The sequence below is a fragment of the Varroa jacobsoni genome, unplaced genomic scaffold (assembly GCF_002532875.2).
Source record: "Varroa jacobsoni isolate VJ856 unplaced genomic scaffold, vjacob_1.0 scaffold_1463, whole genome shotgun sequence".
NCBI classification, from domain to species: Eukaryota; Metazoa; Arthropoda; class Arachnida; order Mesostigmata; family Varroidae; genus Varroa; species Varroa jacobsoni.
The window spans coordinates 597,563-621,164 of record NW_019214365.1 but is presented as its reverse complement, the minus strand read 5'-3'; the positions used below and the strand labels follow the sequence as shown (position 1 = coordinate 621,164).

Genomic DNA, 23,602 nt, shown 5'->3' with positions numbered 1-23,602 from the left:
GAATTCAACAACAACAACTTCAACAAATTCAGGTAATCTTTCTCAGGTAATGTGATAGTTTTCTGTCGAAACGCGCGATCCGGCAAATATCGTACCGTAATACTTCGACCTTAAGTAACGTTTCTGCCCATTTTTATTGCATATATTTCTTTTTTTTAATCATTTCCCAGGTATAAGAACGGTCAAAAGACCAGCGCTGACCAGGTTTTTGGTAAACCCATTTTTCGCAAATATCTCTCAGCATCGCATTATTAGCAAGACCAGTTGGCAATTGCTCCCAGTTTAATAGACCTGTTCCAGTGCGACCCAGGAAGTAGTTATAGAGGAGTTGTACGTCTACCTGGTTATTGCCAGCCCGAAATAGAAACTGTCCATTAAAGCTCTGAAGAGAAGGGAAAAGTACTTCATAGTAGAAAGAAAATAGCACGCACAACGCGGCGTCGTTACGCCATCCATTCTACCATGTTCTACCGATTCAATGGTGGGTAACTACACAGCCAGACGAGCAAATATATATTAGGCAGACAATTTAACAGACAGCACTCAAGCTACAGATAATTGCAGACAAACTCCAGACTCAAGAGAGATAGCGCGCGAATCCCAGTCGCCGCCTTGTCAATGACAAACGTGCACGATAATGGTAGCAAACCTTTACGCACGTATTACAGATAATAACATGATCAAAGATATTTAGCACAACAAGCAATTGCAACTGATACTACCCAGCTGGCGGTCACTGATCTAGCGTTGCATCGGCAGCAAACGTGAATCGTACATTGCTAGACAGAACTGGCAGCCAGAAAGGCATCAAATAACCGACAGTGGATTTGAATAATCTCAGTTCATTTATTCCACTTGGTATCTATCTGCCTACGACTAAAAAAAGCACGTATGCGAACAAAATTGTTATACACACTTTCCGCTGTCAGGTCAACTCAAAAGAAGACTAAAAGAACGACAGCTGGCAACAGGCGCCTAGTTTAGCGCAGCAGCTTAGCATTATTCAGTCGCCCGTGTCAGAACAGACAAAGGTGACTGACAACAGCAGCAGCAGCAGCAGCAGCATTTGGGTCCTATAGACATCACGCGCTGGGGTACCTTGCATTGTGTATTAAATAGAATAAACAAACGTTTACACGCTTGCGTGTACATATACAATCATAGAGAACATTATAGATAGATAGATGTTTCGTTAAAAGGTGGTCCATCGCTGTTTATAACTTCCCGTCTACGTTATTGGAAGTAAGATATAACTATGAGCGAAAGTGTTTCATTACATGTGCAGACCAGCCCATCTGGGCCTCACAACGATGTGGATCAAATTTTTATCTGACTGTTTGTTCACCAGACTTACACGGAATCTGTGTGTTCATTCACCGGTGCTGAATCGGATAGACGTGACCGCATGGTCGACGATCGTATTCACTCACTGGCTATCATTAATACTACTCCAATAGTCTACTTTGAAAACAAATGCATACCATCCTAAATTACAGAGCAAATTAGGTAAATACACAACTCTATTAAATCGATATGAGCATAAAAATGAGCCGTCGCACAAGTTACGATTTATCTTCGTCACGCTTCATGTTTATTCATGGAGGCATGTTTGCCATATTTGTTGCGTTAAGTTTTCTGCCATCATAAGACGTGGTCTCCGATCGTGTTTTCCGCACCCATCGCTGCACAACCGACAAGTGATTTTGTGACACATTGACAACGTCTATCCGTCGTGTCTTTATGATACTTATCGAGCTCTCACGATAGCCAAATTTCACTCCACGTTCCATCTTTGTGATGAGTACTTGATGTTCAAATTACCGATGGCGGCCGGAACTTATGTCACTAACGCATGTTTGTATATTTACCCCAATAGCATTTCAACGACTACTCGACGAAACAAGGACAACGACAATATCACAGTAGGCCCTGATCTAAATTCCATACACAGGCTCCTCTAGTTTTCTGAACGTACCTCCATGACCAACGCAAGCCGACAAGTAGCGGAATAATACGAAGAACGAAAGAGCTATTCTGTTTTTCTGAAGTCCGTCCAGAAAAAACAATGACCTCAACTACCCCATCTAATAGAACAGAAGCCATAACGATAACAACTACGGCCTGGGGTGAGTAGGTTAATTCGCGTCCTCCGGCGTTTTTTTCGCTCGGTCGCTCCAGACGTTATCGCCGAAATACAGTTGTTGTTGTTGTTTATATTACTGACAGGTAGCGAATGCCGTGGGAGAGAGCATACACGGATTCCACAGTGGCACGCACCACTGAGTACAGTTAACGGACTTGTCTAACTTGCCGACCTTCAAGTGAAAAGGTACTATTAACAGTTCCAGCAAGAAATGAAGGAATGGCACTAGCGGTCCACCCAGGTATGCTACTATGGACTAACGCCAACAATGGCACTAACGAAAGAAAGAAAGCCAGAACTGTTCACTACCTAAAAGTTTCGAGCTCGAATTTTCATATCGTTGCTAAATATAACTTGCAGCTTACTACCTGCATGGTTTTACACTGCAAGACAAAAACAATAAATAATCACAATGACAGTTATGTTTATCATATATAATGCAATTATGTTTAATTATGTATGTGGAGCAACTGATTGTGCGAACATGCCCAGAATAGGGGAGGTAACAATGAGATATTGGCCACCAGGTTGCGAAATACGGTGCTAATGGAAGACTAATTATTAAAGCTTCTGGCAATAGGCCACGGAACAACTACACATATACAAATATTATAGAGTTGGGGTGTCTGTGTAACGCACATGAAGATGATGAGAACGGCGGCTCAGTTCCTGCGCTCCTGTCATGCCGCGACCATTGCGAAGTACCACCGTCTGCTGTTCGCGCATAAAGTTTCGATTGTTCGAAAAGTTCTCTTCCTCTGTTTTTGCCGAACGAACGGCAGTAGTGGCAGATCAGCAACAAAACTGCCAGAGTTTATTGTCGATTGACTTTAGCGGTGTTAGCACGACGCTAAAAAGCAGCCCCAAACAACGACGACGGCAACATCACAGCTTTAACGTCGCCTTGCAGTAGCAGCAGCAGCAGCAGCAACAGCGGCGGCGGCGGCGGCGGCGGCAGCAGCAGCAGTAGCACCAGCAGGACAAAGAAGACACCAGCAATTATTGACAATACTGCGCAACACAGCCCTTCCATCCATCCATCGTATATGGCTATATTCATTAGTCCTTACAGCAAACAGCGTCAATTCGTGGGTGCCGTCAGCGGTGCTGTCGCCATTTTTTTTTTATCATCAGCGGCGTCGCCATTATCGCGATCATCATCATATCCTTGTTATGCCCCAAAGTTGCTACTGGTGTCAGGTACTTCTGCAATAAGCAAGTTGCTGCTGTTGCCATTGTGTAATGGCAGCTGGCCATGTCCGGCCGATGCAACTCCAATCCAGCTATCCAGCCACAACTGGACCGTTACCCACGGCTAAAGCAACTGTGAATGTCAGCCGTGGTGACGCTGCCTGGGTGCCCTCATGTCCACTGTCCGCACGTTCGTTTTAGGAGATACAAGTACATTCTTGCTACTGCTGCTATTGGCAGTGTCGGGCCGTCGTTTGTAAATGGTCTCTGCCCGTTGCTGTTGCACCTCCAGCTGTTGGCACAGCCTAATGCTAGCGAAATTTTGCAGTGAGATGAAAATTCACGCATAAAAAAAGGACTACACCACAACGGTAGGCGACAATCATACCGATATTTGTACGTGCATGTAAGGCGTATAGGAAATGTGCAAACATGCATACGTTCGCATGCTTGCTAACGGTGCAGATATGCACAGCTGGTCTATGTTCTGTTATTCACTGCCGTCGGTGCAAAATAATGACTTTAATTAGCGACCAAACGACACTACTCGGCGCCGGGTGGTCTTGCCTATTTATATTTAAACAGCGAAATGCGAGTTTCGAGTGAACTACTTAGCTGGCGGCTCGACAATTACCCTTGCAGTGCACAGCCGATATTATTATTCTAGGAGTCAGTTCAATTGTGAGCTAATGTTGTTGTCAACTGTTCGACGACCGTTTTCTAGTCGATAGTTTCTACAAGCTGTTCTAGTCGACGCTGGCCAATAGCGCACGTGATTGGCAATAATAAAGAACGATTTAAGGGGAGTCGACTTGTACGCACGACGTACGATGCCAAACTCGCTTTATTCTCAAGAAACAGAGCAAACATTTCGACAGCAAACGCTTCAACCTAGATAACACCTACTTGTTCATCGGTAGCACGGAAGACACTTACGTATGTCTCTATTCCTTATATGCAGTAGGCTGGAGGTGGATATATGGCGAGATACGATATACCCAATCGGTCCGTGAATTTCGACCGCCGCATTTGCCACTTCGCCCGGCCATACAATTGTCCCCGACACACAGATGTAGTAGGCGATTATAGCCGGCTGAAACAGGCGTGAAATCTTCGAGCATGGTGAAAACGCGTGGGATCAAACGTTGAGTGAGCAAGCGATTCTTTCCTCGTCCCGCTGTACCGGACTTTGTTGTCCTGTTATACTTTTAGCACAGTTGCTAACGCCGCGACATAGCTGCTGATCGTCATCGTAATCGTCTCATCTAGCGTAGAGATACTCGTTACATTTTTCGGTCATACACTGCTTGCACACTTGCGCTAGTTCGATCCGTACACGTGTGACGTAATCTACCCACTTGGAACGCCAAATGCAGCCATTAAACTGTAACTTTAGTCATCGCTCAATAGGAACATTTCAATCCTTTGCTGGCTCCAGTGAAATACAGATACGAGGTACACTTCTCTGTGCAACCTGCTACACCGTCGTACAATAATACATAACATGCGCCTTCGAAACCGACTATCACTGAAGCCGCCGCCGCCGCCGCCGCCGCCGCCGCCACACCATCTTTTCTACGACGTTCCTAAGCATGGTTGAGGCATTTTTTTAAAATGCCGCTCGCTCTCTGTTAACTGGCGAGCGCACCTGTATATTAAAAGGTACACACCTGTCTAACGATTGATGCTGTTTAAATAGGATCAGTTAGGCTATAGAAGCACAATGTGACTAACAACAACACATTGCTAGTCTAAACCAAAATAGTTGACAGCAGCTGGCTTGTCACCGCTACTTGTTACCTGTACATGGCTACAATGTGCAACAGGGTTCGTTCAAAAGTCCACAGATGACACGTACTGGCTATGGTCACTAGCCGTTTAATTTTAAATTTGTTTACGTTACATAGATGTCTTTTTGCCGATTCGGTCCTATCTGCCAGTCGTTACGACTGTTTGAACGTGCGTTCGTTCGCACAGAAACACCAATAACACTACAGAATGATGAATACGCGAAATGTATACTACTTCTAATTCTATCTATTGGAAACTACCCGCCTACCTCAATTCGATGAGTAACGCTATCCGTTGAAATAGAGTTTGCGGCTGCCGTACTCGTGCAGGTATTATTAATACTATTCTTATGACTGGTATTATCGTTATCCATGTCGATACAAGTATCCACGTTGGTATTGTTCAGCGTTTTCGTTGTTGCCGATGCCGGGACGCCGCATTTGTCCTCATTGCCGATGTGGTTGTTGTGTTTATTCTGTCGAACCCCAAACAGCGGAACGAGCGATGGTCGCCTGTTGATGGATCCTCGGTGCAACTCCGCGTCACGACATACACGGCCGGCTTGTGCTGCTGCTGTGTTTGTTGTTATTGATGCTGCTGCAGAGTGGTCGTGGTGCGGTCGGCCTCCAGCAGTTGCTGCGACTGGCTGCTACCGATGGTGCTTTTGATCGTTGTAGGTTTCTCTGTCCCAGACGACTCTTATCGCTGCTGCTGCTGCCGCTGCCGCCGCCGCGGTTGCTCCTACAATGAGATTGCTAGCTGGAGGATCGCTAGATAGACGCCTGAGATGGGCGGCTGGTTAGCAGATTAGCGGCGTGCCATGAGCATGGCAGAAGTGGCAGGACGGCGCGCCCACTTTCAACATTTATAGAACAGCACCACTACGATAACAATAACAGCAGCGAGCAGATAATGCAAACACGTAATGGTAATCACTGCAGCTTGTTTGTCTGCTGTATGCCTACAGTTTAGACGGAGACGGGAGTACCGATCTAGATCCAATCCTAAGCGGTGCTTCGCGCAGCTCGTTTGATCGACCGATGAACAGAGAATGAATACACCGACGAACAGATCAATCGGATTCGGCTCGCTTGTCCGTACCTACCACCTCCGCTGTTCGCTGCTGCGTCAAGCTCAGTTTGTAGGTCACTCCTGAATCTCTGCAGTGATATTACTAAGCGTATTATATACTAGCTGGACAGTCAATTAGCTTTGTGGTTGAACGAACTCGCCTGGTCGGCGATCATCACTCGTAGTTGTTGTATCAGTAGGCAAAGCGTAAAGCCACTGTCGACGTTATTGCTGCTATTGATTGGTATCAAGTGTCCTAAGCGACGCTGGCTGGCTGGCTGGCTACGAAGACTTTTTTCGTCGTACACAATCACTCGCTTTCATGCACACACTGAACTATGTAGAAAGGACTCCAGCGAACTTGAACGTGATTGGATTCTCGCAGTCCTTCCTACTTCACGTCACATTGCCACAAACTCCACACGTTCCGTGGCACTCCGAGCACATACAATAATAGAAGAAAGTGCCCAATGACAACAAAAAAATTAGCGTCGTCTTCACGTCTAGATATTCCACATAGTGAAGCGGACAGTTGCTCTCACTTTGACGGTACTATGATGCACTCCTCGTCGTGACAAGTACGTCATGGTAGCTAGGTTTCATACAGAAGCGAACACATTGTGATTGTGATCACTTAAGATTGGTGCGTGACCAAACTGCCGATAGCTTCTTGTCGTCCCTTTCGCCCTCACCCATTCACGCCTATTACCAAATACACTCTGTATCCGTATGTGGTCCAAACACTTTGTAGACAGCAGCGCTATCAGTAGAATTTGTCACTTAAGAGTTGGCTTAGAAAACGACTGGGTAAGCACAAGCTGTGCCCTTCCTATGGCCCCGTGACATTCTCCCGTTGCCGTTTGTGCCTCCGGGGTAAATACCGTTCTTGTCAGAGCAGCCGACTCAGCTATACAACGAAGGATTGAGTGCTTTTTCAAGCGGGCGTAGCTATCAAGGATCTGGTCCGTTATCGGCCTTTTACGTAGCAGAACAGATCAAGCCAATCTTAAAGATTATCACTAACTGTAGGTGTGGTCGAATTTGCCAGCAGCAGGTTCAGCTAGCTACCAATCAAGCTACTATTGTTTTAGAAATTTGTCAGTAGTCAGTGAAAAATCCTCGTTCCGCCATTCACAAACTCGCTCATAGACTCGGTGTGGAAGAGCCAGGTCGAGTTGAACTGGGTAGCATTGCTCCTACATTGTAATGATCGCCGCAGTGTGAGCCATCGTCGCTCGAGACATCACCACTCACTGAGTGGCGTAGAAGCAACGACTCGCACTTATAAATCGTCCGTAATGTCGTACTGGTAATCGTTGCAAGAGCTGCTAACAGCAACTCCACCGAGCTATGGCCGTCGCCCAGCACTAACGGCAAACGCACACAGCAGTCTTATTACGAATCGCACGGTGCTTTTTTCCGTGCTTCTGACCGTAGAAGTTCTCTACGATGTTTTTCTGGCGCCAGGTTGCTTCGAGGTAGATTGACAGAGACCTGTGTGCACACGTCTACTGTACACAACTAGAGCTCACGGTAAATTCACGGCTAGGGATCCAAGCCACTGCTGTGCTGCGTGCAGGACAATCACTGCTCAGCTCCTGCTGATTTCATTCGTTCGCGTAAGCTAGCGACCATCATTGATCTCAGCTCCGGCGGTCCGTTCTTACTTTGTTGCTTACGTCTGTCTAGTTGTCTACTACAGTCGTATACCATTAGGAACCATCTCTTCGTACCATGCTACGACCGATGCCGCCGCTGCAGCCACCGCCTATGCGATATTGCGGCGTGAGCTGTCTAAATCGAATTAGTTTGGTAGCGCCGCTAACGCGCCGTTTTCGATGGCAGCGGTTAGAAACGACAGCGACGAACGAAGAGCACGGCACAGAAAGAGACGTGGTGCAACACAACAGTAGAGACGGACGAACGCGGAACAGCAGAAACGTACCGTTGAGTGACTGCGTGAACAAGCGAACGACTGAGCGAGTTAATAACCGTCCGTCGCACACCGCCATCAGCTGCAACACAGAGCATCAGTTCCCCGCTGCTACCGCTTCTGCGGCCACAGCTAATTCTGCTGTGACGATAACTGCTGCTGCTGCTGTTACAACAGCTGCTGCGGCGGCGGCTGCTGCTGCTGCTATTAGTTCTCTGCTTCTTCCAGCCAACAGGAGTCAATCACAGCCACACAAGAAACGACCGAGTACCGTGCTAGCAACAGCAGATCGGCAGCAGCAGCAGCAGCAGCAGCACCGACCACTGTGAGCCACAGACGGCCAGCCAGGAGCGAGGCGGACAAGTTGCTAGCACAACTAAAGCGGCCAGGCGGGGAGACTGAGCGCGACTGGTACAGCGCTGCCTGTACCCGGAGAGACTCGCCGATTCTCGACCGAGAATGGCCGGAGCGATCCAGTGCTGTTGCTACACTCACCCCCTAACGCTGTGTTGTTGCAACTCGTGCCAGCAGAGCTGCTGTACATCGTCTGCTAATGGTGGTCCGATAAGCTAAGTCGTCGGTGATGGCCGATGATGTTTCGTCAGATTAGGGTCGTCTGCTCCGGGACATGCGCTAACCAGTTATATAGGTTCGTACACAAATAAGATCTGTCTGCTATCGGCCTTGCGCAGTAGCGATTAAACACTAGCAGTAGCTTAATAGTGCAAGAATGGCATTTGGGTACTACTACATCGTTGGAAATGGCAACAGCGGCGGCCTACCCGTACGAGCGACGATGAACGGTTCGCGAAGAGCACTGGTAGCAGACGACGCACTGGGTAGTGTAATATTATGCTGGTTTCTTATTGTTTATTTGTGGATCTGGCCGAGGAACGAGCAACAGGCAAGCATAGTAGCCAAATACACTCTCCTCGCAATGGCCGGACTCGAGTTTCGCACGCCGTTTTCGCACATAGGCTATTATCTCAGTTAATATAGTTTTTTCGGGTGGTCGACTGAGTGGCTTAGGATTGGCGGTGGTCGGTGTTGGCAAGTTTCAGCCGCGCGGGGTGAACCATGGTATAGCTGAATATTGTAAACCAAGCGAAAGCGTATGCCCGCAGACATGTTGGAGAGTCGTTTCCAAAGGCAAATAACATAATGGTCTACCTCAGTAGAAAAACGAGAGAGAGAGAGGGAGAACACAAATGGAAATTAGGAAAAATTTTTGGTTACGAAGGCCAGGCATCGTTGACAGACATTCGTTAAAAATTAGACACTTTAGAAGGTGATTTACGGTGAAATTTTTAAATCATTTTTTGTAAAAGTAGACTGAATGTCAGTTTGCCATTTGATTTGAATATCCGTATATGTTCTTTTCACTCGACTCGAATCTAAAGAGCTTGCGTTGCCTATGTGCATTTAATTGACATTTTATTTCCCGTTTGTACCTATAAACGACATCCTTATTTATATAATTTTATCACATTATTGCGCACGAAGATGAAACGCATACCGCTATAAGAGTGGTCAGTTCGTTGGTTAGCCATATGCATAGATTCATAGAAGAAACTATTGTGGTTTAATCGGGTTATTCCTGGATTTCTGTGTTGATTTAGATTTGTAAATAGCCTGATTTAGATGAAATTGCTATCATAAAAGCTGCCTGCAGCCAATTAAATACTTTATCGTAATAAAAAAAAATATAGGTTCATTGTGAAATACCTACATATCAGCTTCAGTGAGCAGATTTTAGGTTCCAAATTCAGCTCAGCATTTTTTTTCAACTGTAATTAGGTGGCCTGTTTACGAACTGGTCATTACCATGTTAGTGCAAATAATTTTATCAATCGTTTTTCCCAGTTACGACACGGTAAAATAATAGCTGACACATTCCACCCACTAAGTACCTGCCTGTTACGCTATAATTTCTGAAATTGGGCATAGTATAAAACATATCCTCCAAGAGTTAAGTATTTTAAGAAATACTGAACCTCACAGGAGATAAAGTAACAAGATGCACCCGTGAATGGCATAAGAATCAAGATGTCACGCCAGCATTTGCTCATGAGTTCACTTTATCTATTATTATTATACGTGCATGTGAGCAACTGATGCACAGTTCTGCCGCCATACTTGACGTCAAGCAGATCATTATTTCGGGTACATCCAAGTCAAATGACAATAATTGTAATTTTAAGAAAAGTACTACTGTCCTATTTCAACCGACCAACTGACTCACCTCTTCGTAGTCAGGTTTTTTTTTCGTTAGGGTAAGTTATAACGTAAGCTGTGTTCGTCAATTGTCCAATAAATAAATCAAAAATTGAATTCTCACTCTTTCTAAGCTAAAACTCTGTTTCAAACACATCATATATATGTACGAGTTACAATTTCTTGCCTTCAACTGGCGCAGTTAAAGTCCGAGCGCCATTATTATACAAACATGTAGTGTTCCCGTTAAGGCAACGATGTCATTGCTGTTCCCTCATGACGAATTTGGTCAGAAAGTTAGAAATATATAACTTCACTCAGCAGCCTTCGTAATAGTTACTGTAAACGTGGCAAAGTCGATGAGATCATCTGTCCAGAAAATGCCTGCTCAAACAAGTAAAAATTAGTAGCGCCTCAATGTGCTGTTGACGACCACAAACATAAGGCACTGTAATGGTTCAAACCATTGTGGAATGAAATCACCGTATGGAACGATAATATCTATCTTTCTGTTGCACTATTTGAACAAACGATAGATAGTTATAAGTCCATCTGTGCACTATATAGGGATATCTTTTAAGTCAAATAATGTTTACTGGTTTTTCGTGTAGACTGTTCCGGACAAGTCGATGCAATAAGCTTAATTTTTAGTCCTCATGAGAGAGAGAGCAATGCTGAGAAATATCCGAAAACCCTTCACAAGAAATGATGAAATGTCATCAAATCAAACTTTCTCAAACGAGTTTTACGTTTACGGTTCACTCACAGGGATGTTAATGTCATGAGGTAATAGTGAGAGCTCAGACGCATGATTGTCAGCAATCCATTACTAACAGTGGCGTGACCCTAGTTACGGTCACCGCTTTTTATCGTCATTATTGCGATGGACGACCTTGAGGGTCTAGCGTGTGGAGCAGTCGATGCCAAATTGACTGACGCTTGCTCATCAAGCAGATATGGAAGAACCACATAAAATTCATCATTAATAGTCCTCTCAGCCATGTAATATATATATATATAAGTGGTTGTTTTCAGTTTGTTGAACGTTTTCCAGACGTAGATGGAAGAACGCAGGGCGACGTGGACCGAAGTGACCGATCCATAAGGCGGGCGATCGCGATGTAGTATATGACGGTCACGAAGTCACGACCGCTTGCAACATAGACAAATTCATGAATAGATCGTGTGGCAACTCCCACACTAGGCTTGGGATACAGTGGAAGAAAGGAGTGCGTAGTGAAGGTTAATTTTGAATTTGTAAACAGAAACATCTTGACAGATATATTCAGCTGATTGCAATGCGCAGGTGTACTATACACAAATGCGAAGGGGAATGTCCATCGTAAAGGTCAATTGTTTGCAAATTTGTCTAAAATATAATAGAAATTGGATAGTTCGTCTGGTAACGCACTGAAGTACAACCCGAATTAGACACTGTCCATTCGACCAGCAGACAATCATGTTGGCAGAGTTCGCTGTGCCGGTAGAAGAAGCGTTTGGAAAAAACAGGACTAAGTTTTTTACGGCCAAGATCAATTCGTTTGCGTTTGGGAACAAGCTATCACTCGGGCATATTATCCCGGGCGGCATTTTTCGGGACAGGGTCGCCGCATCACCTGCACTGCCAAATGGATGACGGAAGGTTGAATAACCCTTACCAAAGCGGAAAGAATCAGTGATAAACAAATTTAGCACGATGATATCCCTAAAACTTTATAATCGCCTTTGTACATATGGTCGCACAAAAATTAACGACGAAGATCGAATGAGATTGTAGGAAATCTCTTTCTAGAAAAATAACTAATTGACCGAAGAAACTCGATTCGGTGGTAGTTCGTTCGCAATATGCCCTTTAAGAGACGTCAAGTATATAAATAAAGAGAACAGAAAGGCTAACCTTAACAACTAACTGTGGAATCTAACGAGACCGTCTAACGAGAATCGCTGGCGGAATCGAAAGTATATTGCTGGCGGAATCGTAAACATACTACGCTATTTACCGTTTTACACTAAATTTCGTTAGACGAATTCAAATTAGCCAGTATACGTACCATGAACATCTACGAAATAATAACACAATTATTGTATTATAATCAACTGATTTAATATAAATCAGTAGTTCCTTATTTATAGTAAACAATTACCGGATGAAACTACCTACGTGAGAAACAAACTATGAACAGCAGGATTAGAATACTCGCCTGTGATTCTATATTTCCTGCATCATGGATTTATTTGAAGTATTTATTTTATAGCACAATACAATCTAGCTAACGTTCATGAAATAACTAAACCGTCGCTTTTCGTTTCTCTCCATTTTAAACGAGCGCCTCAGTGTTAGCCCATTTTATAATTCAGTACATTTTTATTTGAACCGGAGGCACCTAATTCGTACGGCGTATCGCATAAATTCGCTGCCGCTCAAACACAATTTCTAAATGTGCGGCAGTAAATTGTTATACTAGTCTTTCTTAATCAAAGAATCAATATATACGCGTCTTGTACTTTGTTTCTTTTTGATATACAGATTAATGTAATACCTCATTATGATAATAAATAGGCCCTTACGGCGTTAAATTTCATTACTTATGATACACGAATATGCAACTACTAATTTGCCTTGCTTCTCTTTGATTGCCTGATATACGTTTTTGTAATGCACCATTCAGACACAAATCTTTGAAGTGTGTCTGATATAACAGTTGGTCTAAAGGTTTTACAAAGAGATTGTCATTATCACAACGGCAGTCCAAACGTAATTTCTGCCAACGTGTCAGTTTGCATGTCATAGCCGACCTAGCTCATGAGAATGTCATCATTGTTTTTTATTCTGCAATATGACATGTGTACAAAGTATTTTTTTACATTTTTTTTTATCGCAATAGCCGCAACTTGGTCTGGCGCGAGTTCTATTTTCACTACGTTATTTATGTCTTCTTGCCTTTGACAGTGCCCGGTTTCCTTACTTGTTTTATGTCTAGGGTCCTAATCTTTTTCGGTTCGACGATGAATTGTTGTTGTCGTCGTTCGTCTATTTTTTTTTGATAATTTTCGCTTTTCGACGGTCTTTTCTTTGTAGCAGTTGTTTTTTTTAACACTGTTTCCTGTTTTGCCGCGGCCTTGCGGTCATCGCCTGCTGAGGGTCCATCACTTTCAGTTGCTTTTATGTAGATGTCACATGCCGTCACCCTGCAACCTGCTGTCGTGTTTGTGAGTTGACGTACTTTATTTTTGTCGTCACTGCTTTCACTTGCGATGTTAACGCGCCACACGGTAATCACTCCTTCGCTGGTGGCTGTGACGAGGTAATGGCATCCCATTAGCTCAGAAGGGCCTGCATAAGCTACACATTTTATACGCGCTCCTGATGGGTCGGCATTGAAGTCAACCAAACACGACGGAGCCACTCTGCCGAGGTCATCTCTCACTGACAGATCGAATATGTTCACCTGAAAGAATAAAGCACAACAAATGTCATCATTATGATAATGACATTATTGAGGACTGCCGCGATAGTGCAATGAGTAAAACGCTGAGAGTAGAGAACCTGATCTCAAGTTGGCACTCAGTATTTTTTTATCAAAGGAAAAGGAAACGCGAAATTGTTGAGCCGACAACTTTGTTTCTGAGGTCATTATATATCTCTGCAAAGACATTTAATTCTGCCGACCCTTTTACACTCGATGATTGTTCTCTTTACTAAGCTAAACATTGCGAGTATGACGTCCGGTACTGACACTGGCGTATACTAAACAGGCTTAAGCGATCTATCAAACAGGATGTCCAATAACAAACTGCTATCCCAATTCTAAGAAAATTTGTCCTGAACAGGAAAGAATACCAGTTTTGTTTTACAGGTTTTTCCGAAACGAACTTTTACGAGTTTTGTCTAGGATAATTGCTCATGTCCCGAACAGCTGTAAACTCAGATGTTAGATGAGGACCTAAGCTGGTAGCAGTAAATATGTCGCTTCAACTAGCGTAGACAGAAACGAATAATCTACCGGCTGTAACAGATCAGAAACCAGTTGAAAGTATCTACCTTGCCCTCTTCACCGCTCAGCACGAGATGTCTACCGATAAATGCGAGATCGGATATTTTTTTGCCAAAGTCAATGCTTCCCACGATTCCACCGGCGGCGGTTGAATAGATATCGCATTGATTTGCATGGATCACCAAAAAAAGGTCGCCAGGTCCGTCGGTGGGACACCACTCAACACGTGAAGCCTCCACCTTTAACGTGGACGACAAAGTAAAATCCACTCGTTAGTTTCCTATATTTTGCATATAACCTCAAATAAAGTGTCTACTAATCGTGCTTGAAGAAATAGAAACATTAAGTCCTTTAATGATGTCTACCTAATGACTACGTTAGATCGAACCAACTATGGCAGCGTAGTGTAAGCTATCTAAAAGATTCGTCTTAATTCAATGAAGACGTACTTTGATATTCGTGATAAACGCGGGTCGACCCTTGACCAGATTCCATGTGTATAGAGATTTATCTCTAGAGACTGATAGTAAAAGTTTGCCTAAAACACAAAAAAGTTGCGTATTAAGTAATAATTACCGTCGTTGAAAAATAATTCTATTAAATGGGCAGATGGATTCAAATGAGCAATTGTGGCTTTCTCATAACCCTTTGCTTCTTTCAAATTAAGGTTGACGTACAATGTGTCCTAACTAATCAACAGACGGTCTGCAAAGTGAACGACCAGCGAGCTTATTGTGCGAAATTCACTATGTGTGTTTGATACAATGAATGTTTGAGTACTTTGTACCTCACTTGATTCTCAAATGATACGCGAATAATTAATTTGTAGCGAAATCAGATTCCTTTTCAAGCACTTCTCGACTGATTTCAAACTGAATTGACAAAACATCGTTAATTTACGGGGCACAGGATATGATATGAACGCCGCTGAAGGATAAGTCATTCCTATACACACCTGATGAATGGACGGCAATATCATTAACGGCTTGTTTGTGCCCCTTGAGCGTTCTGAGACACTGCCAACTTCCTGTATCCCAGACGCAAATTGTGCCGTCATCGCTAGCAGAAAAGAGATGTGTCTGGCCATGAAACCTAAAGGTCAATAAATGTATACGTAAAATATTAATTTTAACAATTGTTTTTTCAGTGAACAATACTCATAGTTCAGTGAGAATATTCTCGTAGGCCATATAACATGAGCCGTACAAAGCATTCTATGCCATCTCTGTGCATGAAACGGTAATGTTCCTATGTACCAAAACGAATATTCTCTGACAATATATATGCAAGCGGCTGGCTATATTCTCATCTGGCTATATCAGCTGCAATACACAGCTCAGTTAGCTCGTACATGCCGTCTTAAAAACAAGTTTGTTTACAGCTGTCTTTATGAGCAAAAATATCTTTCTATCGACAAAAATATAGCCAACCTGAGCGCGTTGATTGTTCCGTCATGCTTCACAAGACTTCCCATCTCCTTGCGACTTGCCATGTTATATAATTGGATAGTTTCGTCTGAGGAGCCGGATGCCATGAATTTGCCCCCACTCGCCACAGTCCGTACAGACGCACGATGACCTGAATTCGCAAAGCTCTGCACAAGACAAAATAGGTCATCCTGCAGCCTTCGAAATGAGTAGCCAAGAACAAAATTCTCGTACGTTGCTGAAACGTTAAATTTAGCTTATATTTAGTTACAGTTGATTTAAGATCAATTACTGTCTTTACTTTAAGGAATATATTTTGAATCGTAGTAATTATAGCGAAGCGTTATAATTTGTTTGACATTTTGATTTCTTTTACGTTTTCTCTTTACGTATACACCTTAATACTATTAAAAATAAATTATTATAAATTCAAGAAAAAAAAGTATATTTAATGTTTAGTCTTACATTATTTATGTTTATCTGAGTATTTTTATAAACTTCGTGTCTGTAATTTTACTCCAGAGTGAAACGAAAAAAACTAAAAATTAAAGAGAGTACTAAGACTTTCTGAAATAATATGTACTATGTTTTAAAACATTGACATTTCATGTATATTGGTAGGCTGGTTAGTTTACTCTCGAAGTAAAACATTTGTTACCGTGGCTCAAACTCAAAACGCCGCTTTTACTTCAAACTTCTGTTACGCAGATGCCTGGCTGGTGAAAGCGAAAATCTACTATAAACTCTAGTCACTTTGGCGTGAATCGTATCTCTAAAAAGAACTGGAATTTCGTGATTCATTTTTGTTTTTACAACTATGGTACTCTTTATCGTCACGCAAACATACCCAGAACGATTTCAAATTCTTCTACGCCTTCCAGTAAAGGCTTTGATAATTCCTTCATTTTTACCGACGTCTCCTCACTTCACAATCTTAGAAGATGTTCAGCTGTATAAAAAGCCAACCGGGACATACGGGAACAAGACACCATTCACGTGCATTTTGTTTTGAAGAGAACGCGAAAACACCACTGCATTGTTTTTAACATTACCATAACCTCTCAATTAGGTTTACTTTCGCTACTTTCTAACCATATTAATAGGCGCTTCCAAATCCTAATGAAAAATAAAGTAACATGAATGATAGACTTCTATAAAATTCAATTTCTTTCAAAATATATCGATTTAGGTAGGATTTTACATTTTGCCATTTGGAAAAATGTCAACCCTTCACAGAGCTGTGTCGACGAATACGGCGTAGATTTCAACGTGTCGCTAAGTCCGGGCACAACATCTACCTAGTGAACTATTTTCGACAGCAGACAGAATCATTTGTATGACTTGTGTCTGCTGCAGACAGAATCATTTGTATGACTTGTGTCTGCTGCTAGGAGTTAGCCTGTGATCGTGCTGGTGAGAGTCGTTCGTTTAACCAAAGGAGGATCGTACAGTTGCTGGCGAAACGATCTTGTTTTCATTATTGCGGATTTTAGCTCATGCGTGCGTCGACTGAGCTCTGCCTGTAGGACGCGACAAATGTAAGTTGTTCATGCTCTAAATAAACGGGAGGCAAGGGTAAAATTCGGAAATGATTTAGGCATGCGAAAGTATTTCCTAACAAAGTACGAATGCTGCTAATTCTAAGCTGTAATGGAGTTCTATCGAAAGGTTTAGCTCGTGATGTCGCACGATACGTTGTGTGTCACTAATCGTAGAAGTAGAGCAAACACATTCTCATTTGCATTCACTATTAAGCCACTAACAAAATAGTTCTATTGATTCTGTGGGCCGAAAAATGGCTGCTGTGTCCTTATGGAGTGGGAAAGAAAAATGGGTGGTCCTTCATCGGGCATGGAAGGCATGCGCCGAAGTTCTAAAATATAATAAACTCATTCTTACAGCTGTGCCTACGTCAGGCTACTCAAATTAGGACCCTGTGGTCAGAACCGTAACGGTTGTCGTAACCTATAATTAATGGAAGCATTCGAAGATCGTTTGTGGAACTTCGAATACGTCATTGCAGTAAATGTGCAGTTCTTTGACTGTTGAACCCGCATTATTTGCTTAACTTTTTGCGGACAGTTGGGTTGACTAGTAATATAGCCGACTCTCTACGTATTTTTTTATGGTTAGCCAATACGACCTCGTTGTTTTCGCGGTTCTAAAAATAGCACATATATATATATATATATATATATATATATATGTGCTATTTTATTTATTAATAAACACTATTCTCAGCAGCAACAATCTAGGTTGCCCTTGACGCTGACGAGTCATGCGTCCCTCAACGTCCGGTGGTATTTATGGTTACGTGATTCATGCATAGCCTCTTCAGCCTGTCTGTCCTGACGTGTAAAATTTAACTGTAAAATTTAGTTGATAGTGCAGTGATATAGACGGGGCGCCTCGTGTTAGTAATGAATTCTGTTATGATCATGAAGTGTTTTCTTGATGGAATATTTGAACAATCTTCAGTTAAGAAACTTTTCTTTTGTCTGACTATGGATCCGCTATATCAAGGATTCGGTAAGCTGCAGTATAAATAGGTATAGTTGGTTTAAGCCAAAATACATTTGTTTGCCAATTAAATGGGTTTTCTTAATTGAAAACATTGACAAATGGAAATGGTGCCTAAAGAACATAGTGTTTCTTTCTATTAAAGTGCTGAAATATCGACTTTATGATTACGACCCTAGCGTTTATTCAGAACTTTGAGCGAAGATAGATAGCTTTAGTGGAACTCAAATTAGATAAATATATGCTCAATGTATGTAAATGTTTGTTGGATAACATGGTATATTATTGATAACATGGTATATTATTAGGGATATCTAGGCATGAGATTGTGGCCAGTAATGGGTAAAGATATATAAAACTGCCATTTGATCGAACTTCAACATAAATGATTGCGCATCTAAGTAGTGCTTATTAGACTATTATTGCTCGCTGTCACGTATAAAAATTAATATTCATCTGTAATTTCCTTAATTTAGTAGGTGTGATGTTTGTCGGGCCACTTAAAGTAGCTACATTAGGTAAACAGTTTCTTTTACTGGTCACTTGAAGCTCCGGGAAGATATGTGCGCGAGACAAAGCTGACAGGTGAAATATTTTTCCCTTTGAGAAAAAAAAGCTTTCTTTTTCCAATAAAACAAAATGGTAATTGGTCGGTCGTAAACATGTAACAACCACTAGCGTCGTCGCCTCTGATATAGTATCAAATGGATACATGTATATCTCTGTGCAAATTGTGTTGCGTGAAAGTGTGCTGAACATGTGTATAATTACAAAACATGTGCGAAGTATTTTCGTGTTTTTATCATTCTTTTGATATTTTATAGTACACGAGTCACCGTCGCCTACGCAGGTAGCGACAGTAAATGTTATTATAGTCAAGTTCCTTGCGAATCATATTAACAAACTTCGAATATATTCAATGTAAGTGTATGTAAAAAAAAGCTTAGAGCAACTAATTCCTTCATAATTTTCCTGTTCGTTTCACTATGGACTTTATAGTGTTGTAGAGCTTCTCTGCTGTCTATAACTATACAACAATCTGTCTGCGATTCCGGCCGCGTCTGCCATTCTTAGCCGTTGTCGGCATTTCTGATGATGTCGCGTAGTGTCAGCCGCAGCCGATCTCCATCGAAGTGCTCCTCAGTCAGCTCGCACAAGCGAAAGCGAGACCGCGGCGACAGGGAGCGTGAACGAGGTCGAGAGAGAGGTCGCGAACGCGAGGGTCGCGATAGCTCAAGAGATAGGTCGTCCAGACGCCACAAGAAGTCCAGCCACAAGGAGTCGCGACATGGAAAATTGTCGAAGCGACGTCACGAAGATGTGCCACGGGCGTACCGTCAAAGTCGCAGCGCTTCAACGAGCTGCGGTAGAAGTTCCAGTTCAGACAACAATAACGATGACGAGAAAGGAAAGGACAGAGACAGAGATCGAGACAGAGAAAAAGAAAAGACCTCAGTCGAACAGCCGCCTACCAAGAAGAAGCCTCGCAAAGAGGCGACGCCTGAGGTAAATAGTTGTGCTTTCGTAAGGACGCATTGCTTACTTTTTTTAACATGTTAAATTGTTATTATTATGTAGTTAATGTTATGTAAAGAGCGAAGGAATGCTTTTTGACCTTATGCCTACCGTATGGCTGTCTGATTCGTTCAATGCATGGATTTTCGTCGTTACTTACAGCTGGATCCATTTGAAGTACGCCGGCGTGAGCTGATGCGCGAGAAGGAAATTACAGCAGAAGTTGAAAGGCGTTTGGCCGAAATCTTGCCGCAAAAAGTTGAAGAAGAAATGGAATTGCGGAGAGAAAAGATGCGGCAGGACATTCGACTTGAAATGGAAGAACAGGCCAAAAGGAATTCTGAGGAGCTGCGACTTGAGAACCAGTTGCTCAAAGAGGTATGACACGAAGAAGTTAACTACTGAGGATTGTCAGAAATATGACATATGAAAATAAGTTGACTTGCGATGCGCCAATCAATGTTGTACGAGCGTAGAATTGATGTAGTCTCTGTACAGCTGAGATTGACTGATATCTGTATGATATTCTATGTGATAAAAGCGATGCGGCTTTCTATATCATCATCTAACAGTGAAAAGAAAGAAGTGACTTATTCGTTCAAGGCGCTTTCAAAATCATGCTTAGGCTGCCCCCTGTCCCTGAAGTTTTTGACGGTTTTGAACAGTGTATAAATAATATACATCGTATCGATCTTCCCACTGTGAAATCCCCCATCCAATCAGTATAAGGAAATTACTGTCGTGACCTCACTAACGATATCGAATATCTTTGCCTCTGCGTATTACCCAAGCCGCTTCGAAGCAAAAGTATTGCGTAGTATGTAAAGTGCCTTCCTCATTGTTATTGTAGTTGTTACCCTAATGTATGCGCCAAACGAACAGTCAAACGATTGAATGAGTGCTGACGTTTCTCTCCACGACAGGATTGTGTGAATGGCAAGTTCGTCATAGATCCGCTCTTCTTCGCTAGATTCGATCTTCTTCTCCATCTCAGAAAGTCCTGAGAAAATATCAGCCCCGAGTAACCTCTGAAACCACTCGGCAAGCACCGATACAGCACAACTACGCCACTGGGATCGAAAACGACTATGGAGAGATTTCTCCATTGCTCTCTCTCTCTCTCTCTGAATGTTGCTTCGCCCTGGTTCCTTAATGAATCCATCGCTTCGGCAAAACTGAAGCGCAAACTCAACCCGCATGCAATGCTCACTCTCAGCCTCGATTGATGCTAAAACCTGAGATTCTGAAGCTACTTATGAGATTCAGAATAATCTCGCGTTGATCGTCAGGCTTTTCTTCCTAGTCTTGGCGGCAGTGTGAGGCCCATGATCGGCATGTCGGGAATCAAACGTGTTACACGTTCATCCACCCTAACTTTTGTGTTCTAGTTTGTTCAAACAACCTTACACAGACAGCAAACGGCAGGCTGTCAGCTTTGTGGTGCTCCCTGGTTTTAGCTGTTTTGGGTCGGGTGGGCCACGGGACATTCTGTTGGCAGGGATTTGGCTGTGTGGTGGCATGTGTAGTAAAATCTATCTTTTTAGGCCGGTGCTGTTCTCTCTGGGCGGTGCTGTCTTTATATCACACTCTGACAAACTGACCATGTTCGCCGCACGGTTATCGAGAAAGAAAATGAGAACATTAACATCAACAATCAGACAGATTGGATTTGATTGGTTGCTTACGGACACTGATGATGAGTATTGTTCCGGATGAGAAAGGACCTATCGCTCTAGTCGCTCGCATTCTTATGAAGCATCATTCAGGTATGTAGACAGAGAAAAAGAGAAAGAAAGACACTCAGAAAGAGACAGGCCGGAAGTTCCGATGCCGAGAGGTCCCCAGCACACACATACGGCCTAGACGAGCACACAATCCGTCTGGGCCGCGACACCAACCCGTAAGTACCGCTAACCAATTACAATGCGACCCAAAAAGACCATCCCAACATGAGTAACGTATGAACAACGAGTAACTACGAAGTAAGCAAAACAGCACAACAATGCAAAGCAACAACACCCAACCCGATCATCCGATCATTCAGCTACTGCAAGCACCAGCTGTGACGCCAGCGGTGGCAGTGGTTCAAATTAACAAGCAGCAACAGCTGATTTCGCCCTAGTCGGAGTCGAGACCTCGGTTTCGGTTTCGAGCGGGGCGAAGAAACCTGGAAGGTTAGAAAACTAGAAAAACACGTGGTGTTGTGCAAATTGTTGTGCGAACTCGAGCCACGGGAATAACGTATCGACCTTCACAGGAGATGAAGACGAAGCTAGAGGAGTCCCAGAAGGAACTGGATGAAGCCCGCGAACAGCTTCAGGCGCTGCGGGAGCAGACTGACGAAAGCGTCCACAAAGTGGCCGAAGACAGGTTCGTACAGCTTAGCTTATAATATTTAACTACCAAAACATGCCCTCAAATCAACAAATGGTGCATTTATCTGTGAAATTATGTATAATAACATTATATTTTTCTTTTTCCGGGTATGTTGGCCTGCTAAGTTAATTGGGCATGATTAATACTATTAAATTTCGTTTTTGAATATTTCATTCATTTAGGTTGAAACTCCTCGAGGAGCGCCGAAAGCTGGATGAAGATCGAATGGCCCTCGAGCAGGAGAAACGGGAACGGAAGAAAGCTGAACAACATCTGATCCTTAACAAAACTGGCAAAGCGCGACCTAAGCTAGCGTTCTCTTTCAAGTAGCGGCAGCATCAACTACAATAAGTAGGTTTTAGAAGGTAACATGACCTTAGAATCAAAGCCTTTTTTTGAAACAGTTTGTAAATTTGCCTAAAAACTAGAAATTTTTAGAACGCTATAATTGGTCGTTAGCGTACTTCAATCTATACTTTATCCTATGTTGATGAAAAAGATATGGCGGGATTTGTTTGTGCACACAGACACGCCATAATTACGTGTTTGTTATTTGGGTGACTTTTCAGGTGAGCTTCATAGTAATGCTGTAATTAAGATGTATATATTTCGCACAGCTGCTAGTGGGGTTTACGTGTTAATTGTTCATTTCCTGACTATGCACTGTAGAATACATGTTTATTTAACTAAACGCGTAAATTCCGATAGCCGTCAGTGGCGATGCTTCGTGTGGGTATCCATTGTACTAATAAAACGCAATAGGAAATGTAATAATATGTTTTCATTCTTCCAATAGAAGAGCGAAAAATTTCCTTCATGATGATGTCTGTGAAAACAGGAACCTTTATAGTCAGCTTTTAGATAAATATTGCTTAAAAAGTAAAGTTATGTAAATTTAGTAACTGAGTAAAATATAGTGAGTAGTTACGTTTAAAGCCGTCAGTTGTATCGGTCCTAACACTTCGGTAAAATTGAAGTGGATGCAGGAATTAAATGAATTAAGAAATTTAAAAAAAAATCGAAATGTTAGGCTTATTCAACATATATATATATTTACTACAGATATAGTAAAAAAATACGATATCGGAATAATGCAGAAAAAGCAGCCGAGAAATGTCTTAGTTCTTATGTACCCTTTAATTTCTAAATTAATTCTATATTTTTTTTGTGCATATCCTAAAATTGCTATTATGGAACGAAAAAAATATACTTTTAAGTATATTGGCCTTTTTCGATTATTTGCTATTAGGAAATAGTGTATTCAATCGTCTTACGCGGAGAAATTTCTTTTATTTGGCGTTTGCTGTATATTATTACGAAACTCAAATAGGCATACAAACTTTTTGATTACAAGCGCATAACTCGGAGCTGTCTGTCAGTATGTTTGACAGGGTAAAATGGGGAAGATAAAACAAAGCATGGATAC

At 42.5% G+C, this 23,602-nt stretch overlaps 3 protein-coding genes across 5 annotated transcripts in view; 1 reads left to right on the top strand and 2 right to left on the bottom strand.

Moving 5' to 3' along the window:
* The window catches only part of LOC111270316 (uncharacterized), a gene marked incomplete at its 3' end in the record, with an annotated part of 42,730 nt that extends 33,913 nt beyond the window's left edge, over positions 1-8,817 (bottom strand). The window contains 1 exon segment of the mRNA XM_022850479.2: positions 4,271-8,817.
* Positions 8,818-12,547: 3,730 nt separating this feature from the next.
* On the bottom strand, positions 12,548-16,976 carry LOC111270314 (p21-activated protein kinase-interacting protein 1-like). 2 transcript variants are annotated; one of them, XM_022850475.2, is made up of 6 exons: positions 16,613-16,976; positions 15,769-16,003; positions 15,294-15,430; positions 14,788-14,876; positions 14,386-14,577; positions 12,548-13,792 (listed from the first exon to the last, which is right to left on the bottom strand). In XM_022850475.2, the coding sequence occupies exons 1-6, from the start codon at positions 16,668-16,670 to the stop codon at positions 13,271-13,273; spliced, it is 1,233 nt and encodes a 410-aa protein (XP_022706210.1). In that variant the 5' UTR covers positions 16,671-16,976; the 3' UTR covers positions 12,548-13,270. The 2 variants fall into 2 exon arrangements, with proteins under 2 accessions (XP_022706210.1, XP_022706211.1); XM_022850476.2 differs by having other exon boundaries at positions 15,828-16,003; positions 16,613-16,974.
* Positions 16,977-17,128: 152 nt separating this feature from the next.
* On the top strand, positions 17,129-22,950 carry LOC111270315 (uncharacterized). 2 transcript variants are annotated; one of them, XM_022850478.2, is made up of 6 exons: positions 17,129-17,303; positions 19,360-19,791; positions 19,963-20,178; positions 22,058-22,170; positions 22,359-22,527; positions 22,746-22,950. In XM_022850478.2, exons 2-5 carry the CDS (start codon positions 19,378-19,380, stop codon positions 22,504-22,506), a joined length of 891 nt encoding a protein of 296 aa, XP_022706213.1. In that variant the 5' UTR covers positions 17,129-17,303; positions 19,360-19,377; the 3' UTR covers positions 22,507-22,527; positions 22,746-22,950. The 2 variants fall into 2 exon arrangements, with proteins under 2 accessions (XP_022706213.1, XP_022706212.1); XM_022850477.2 differs by having other exon boundaries at positions 19,285-19,791.
* The last annotated feature ends 652 nt before the right edge of the window (positions 22,951-23,602 follow it).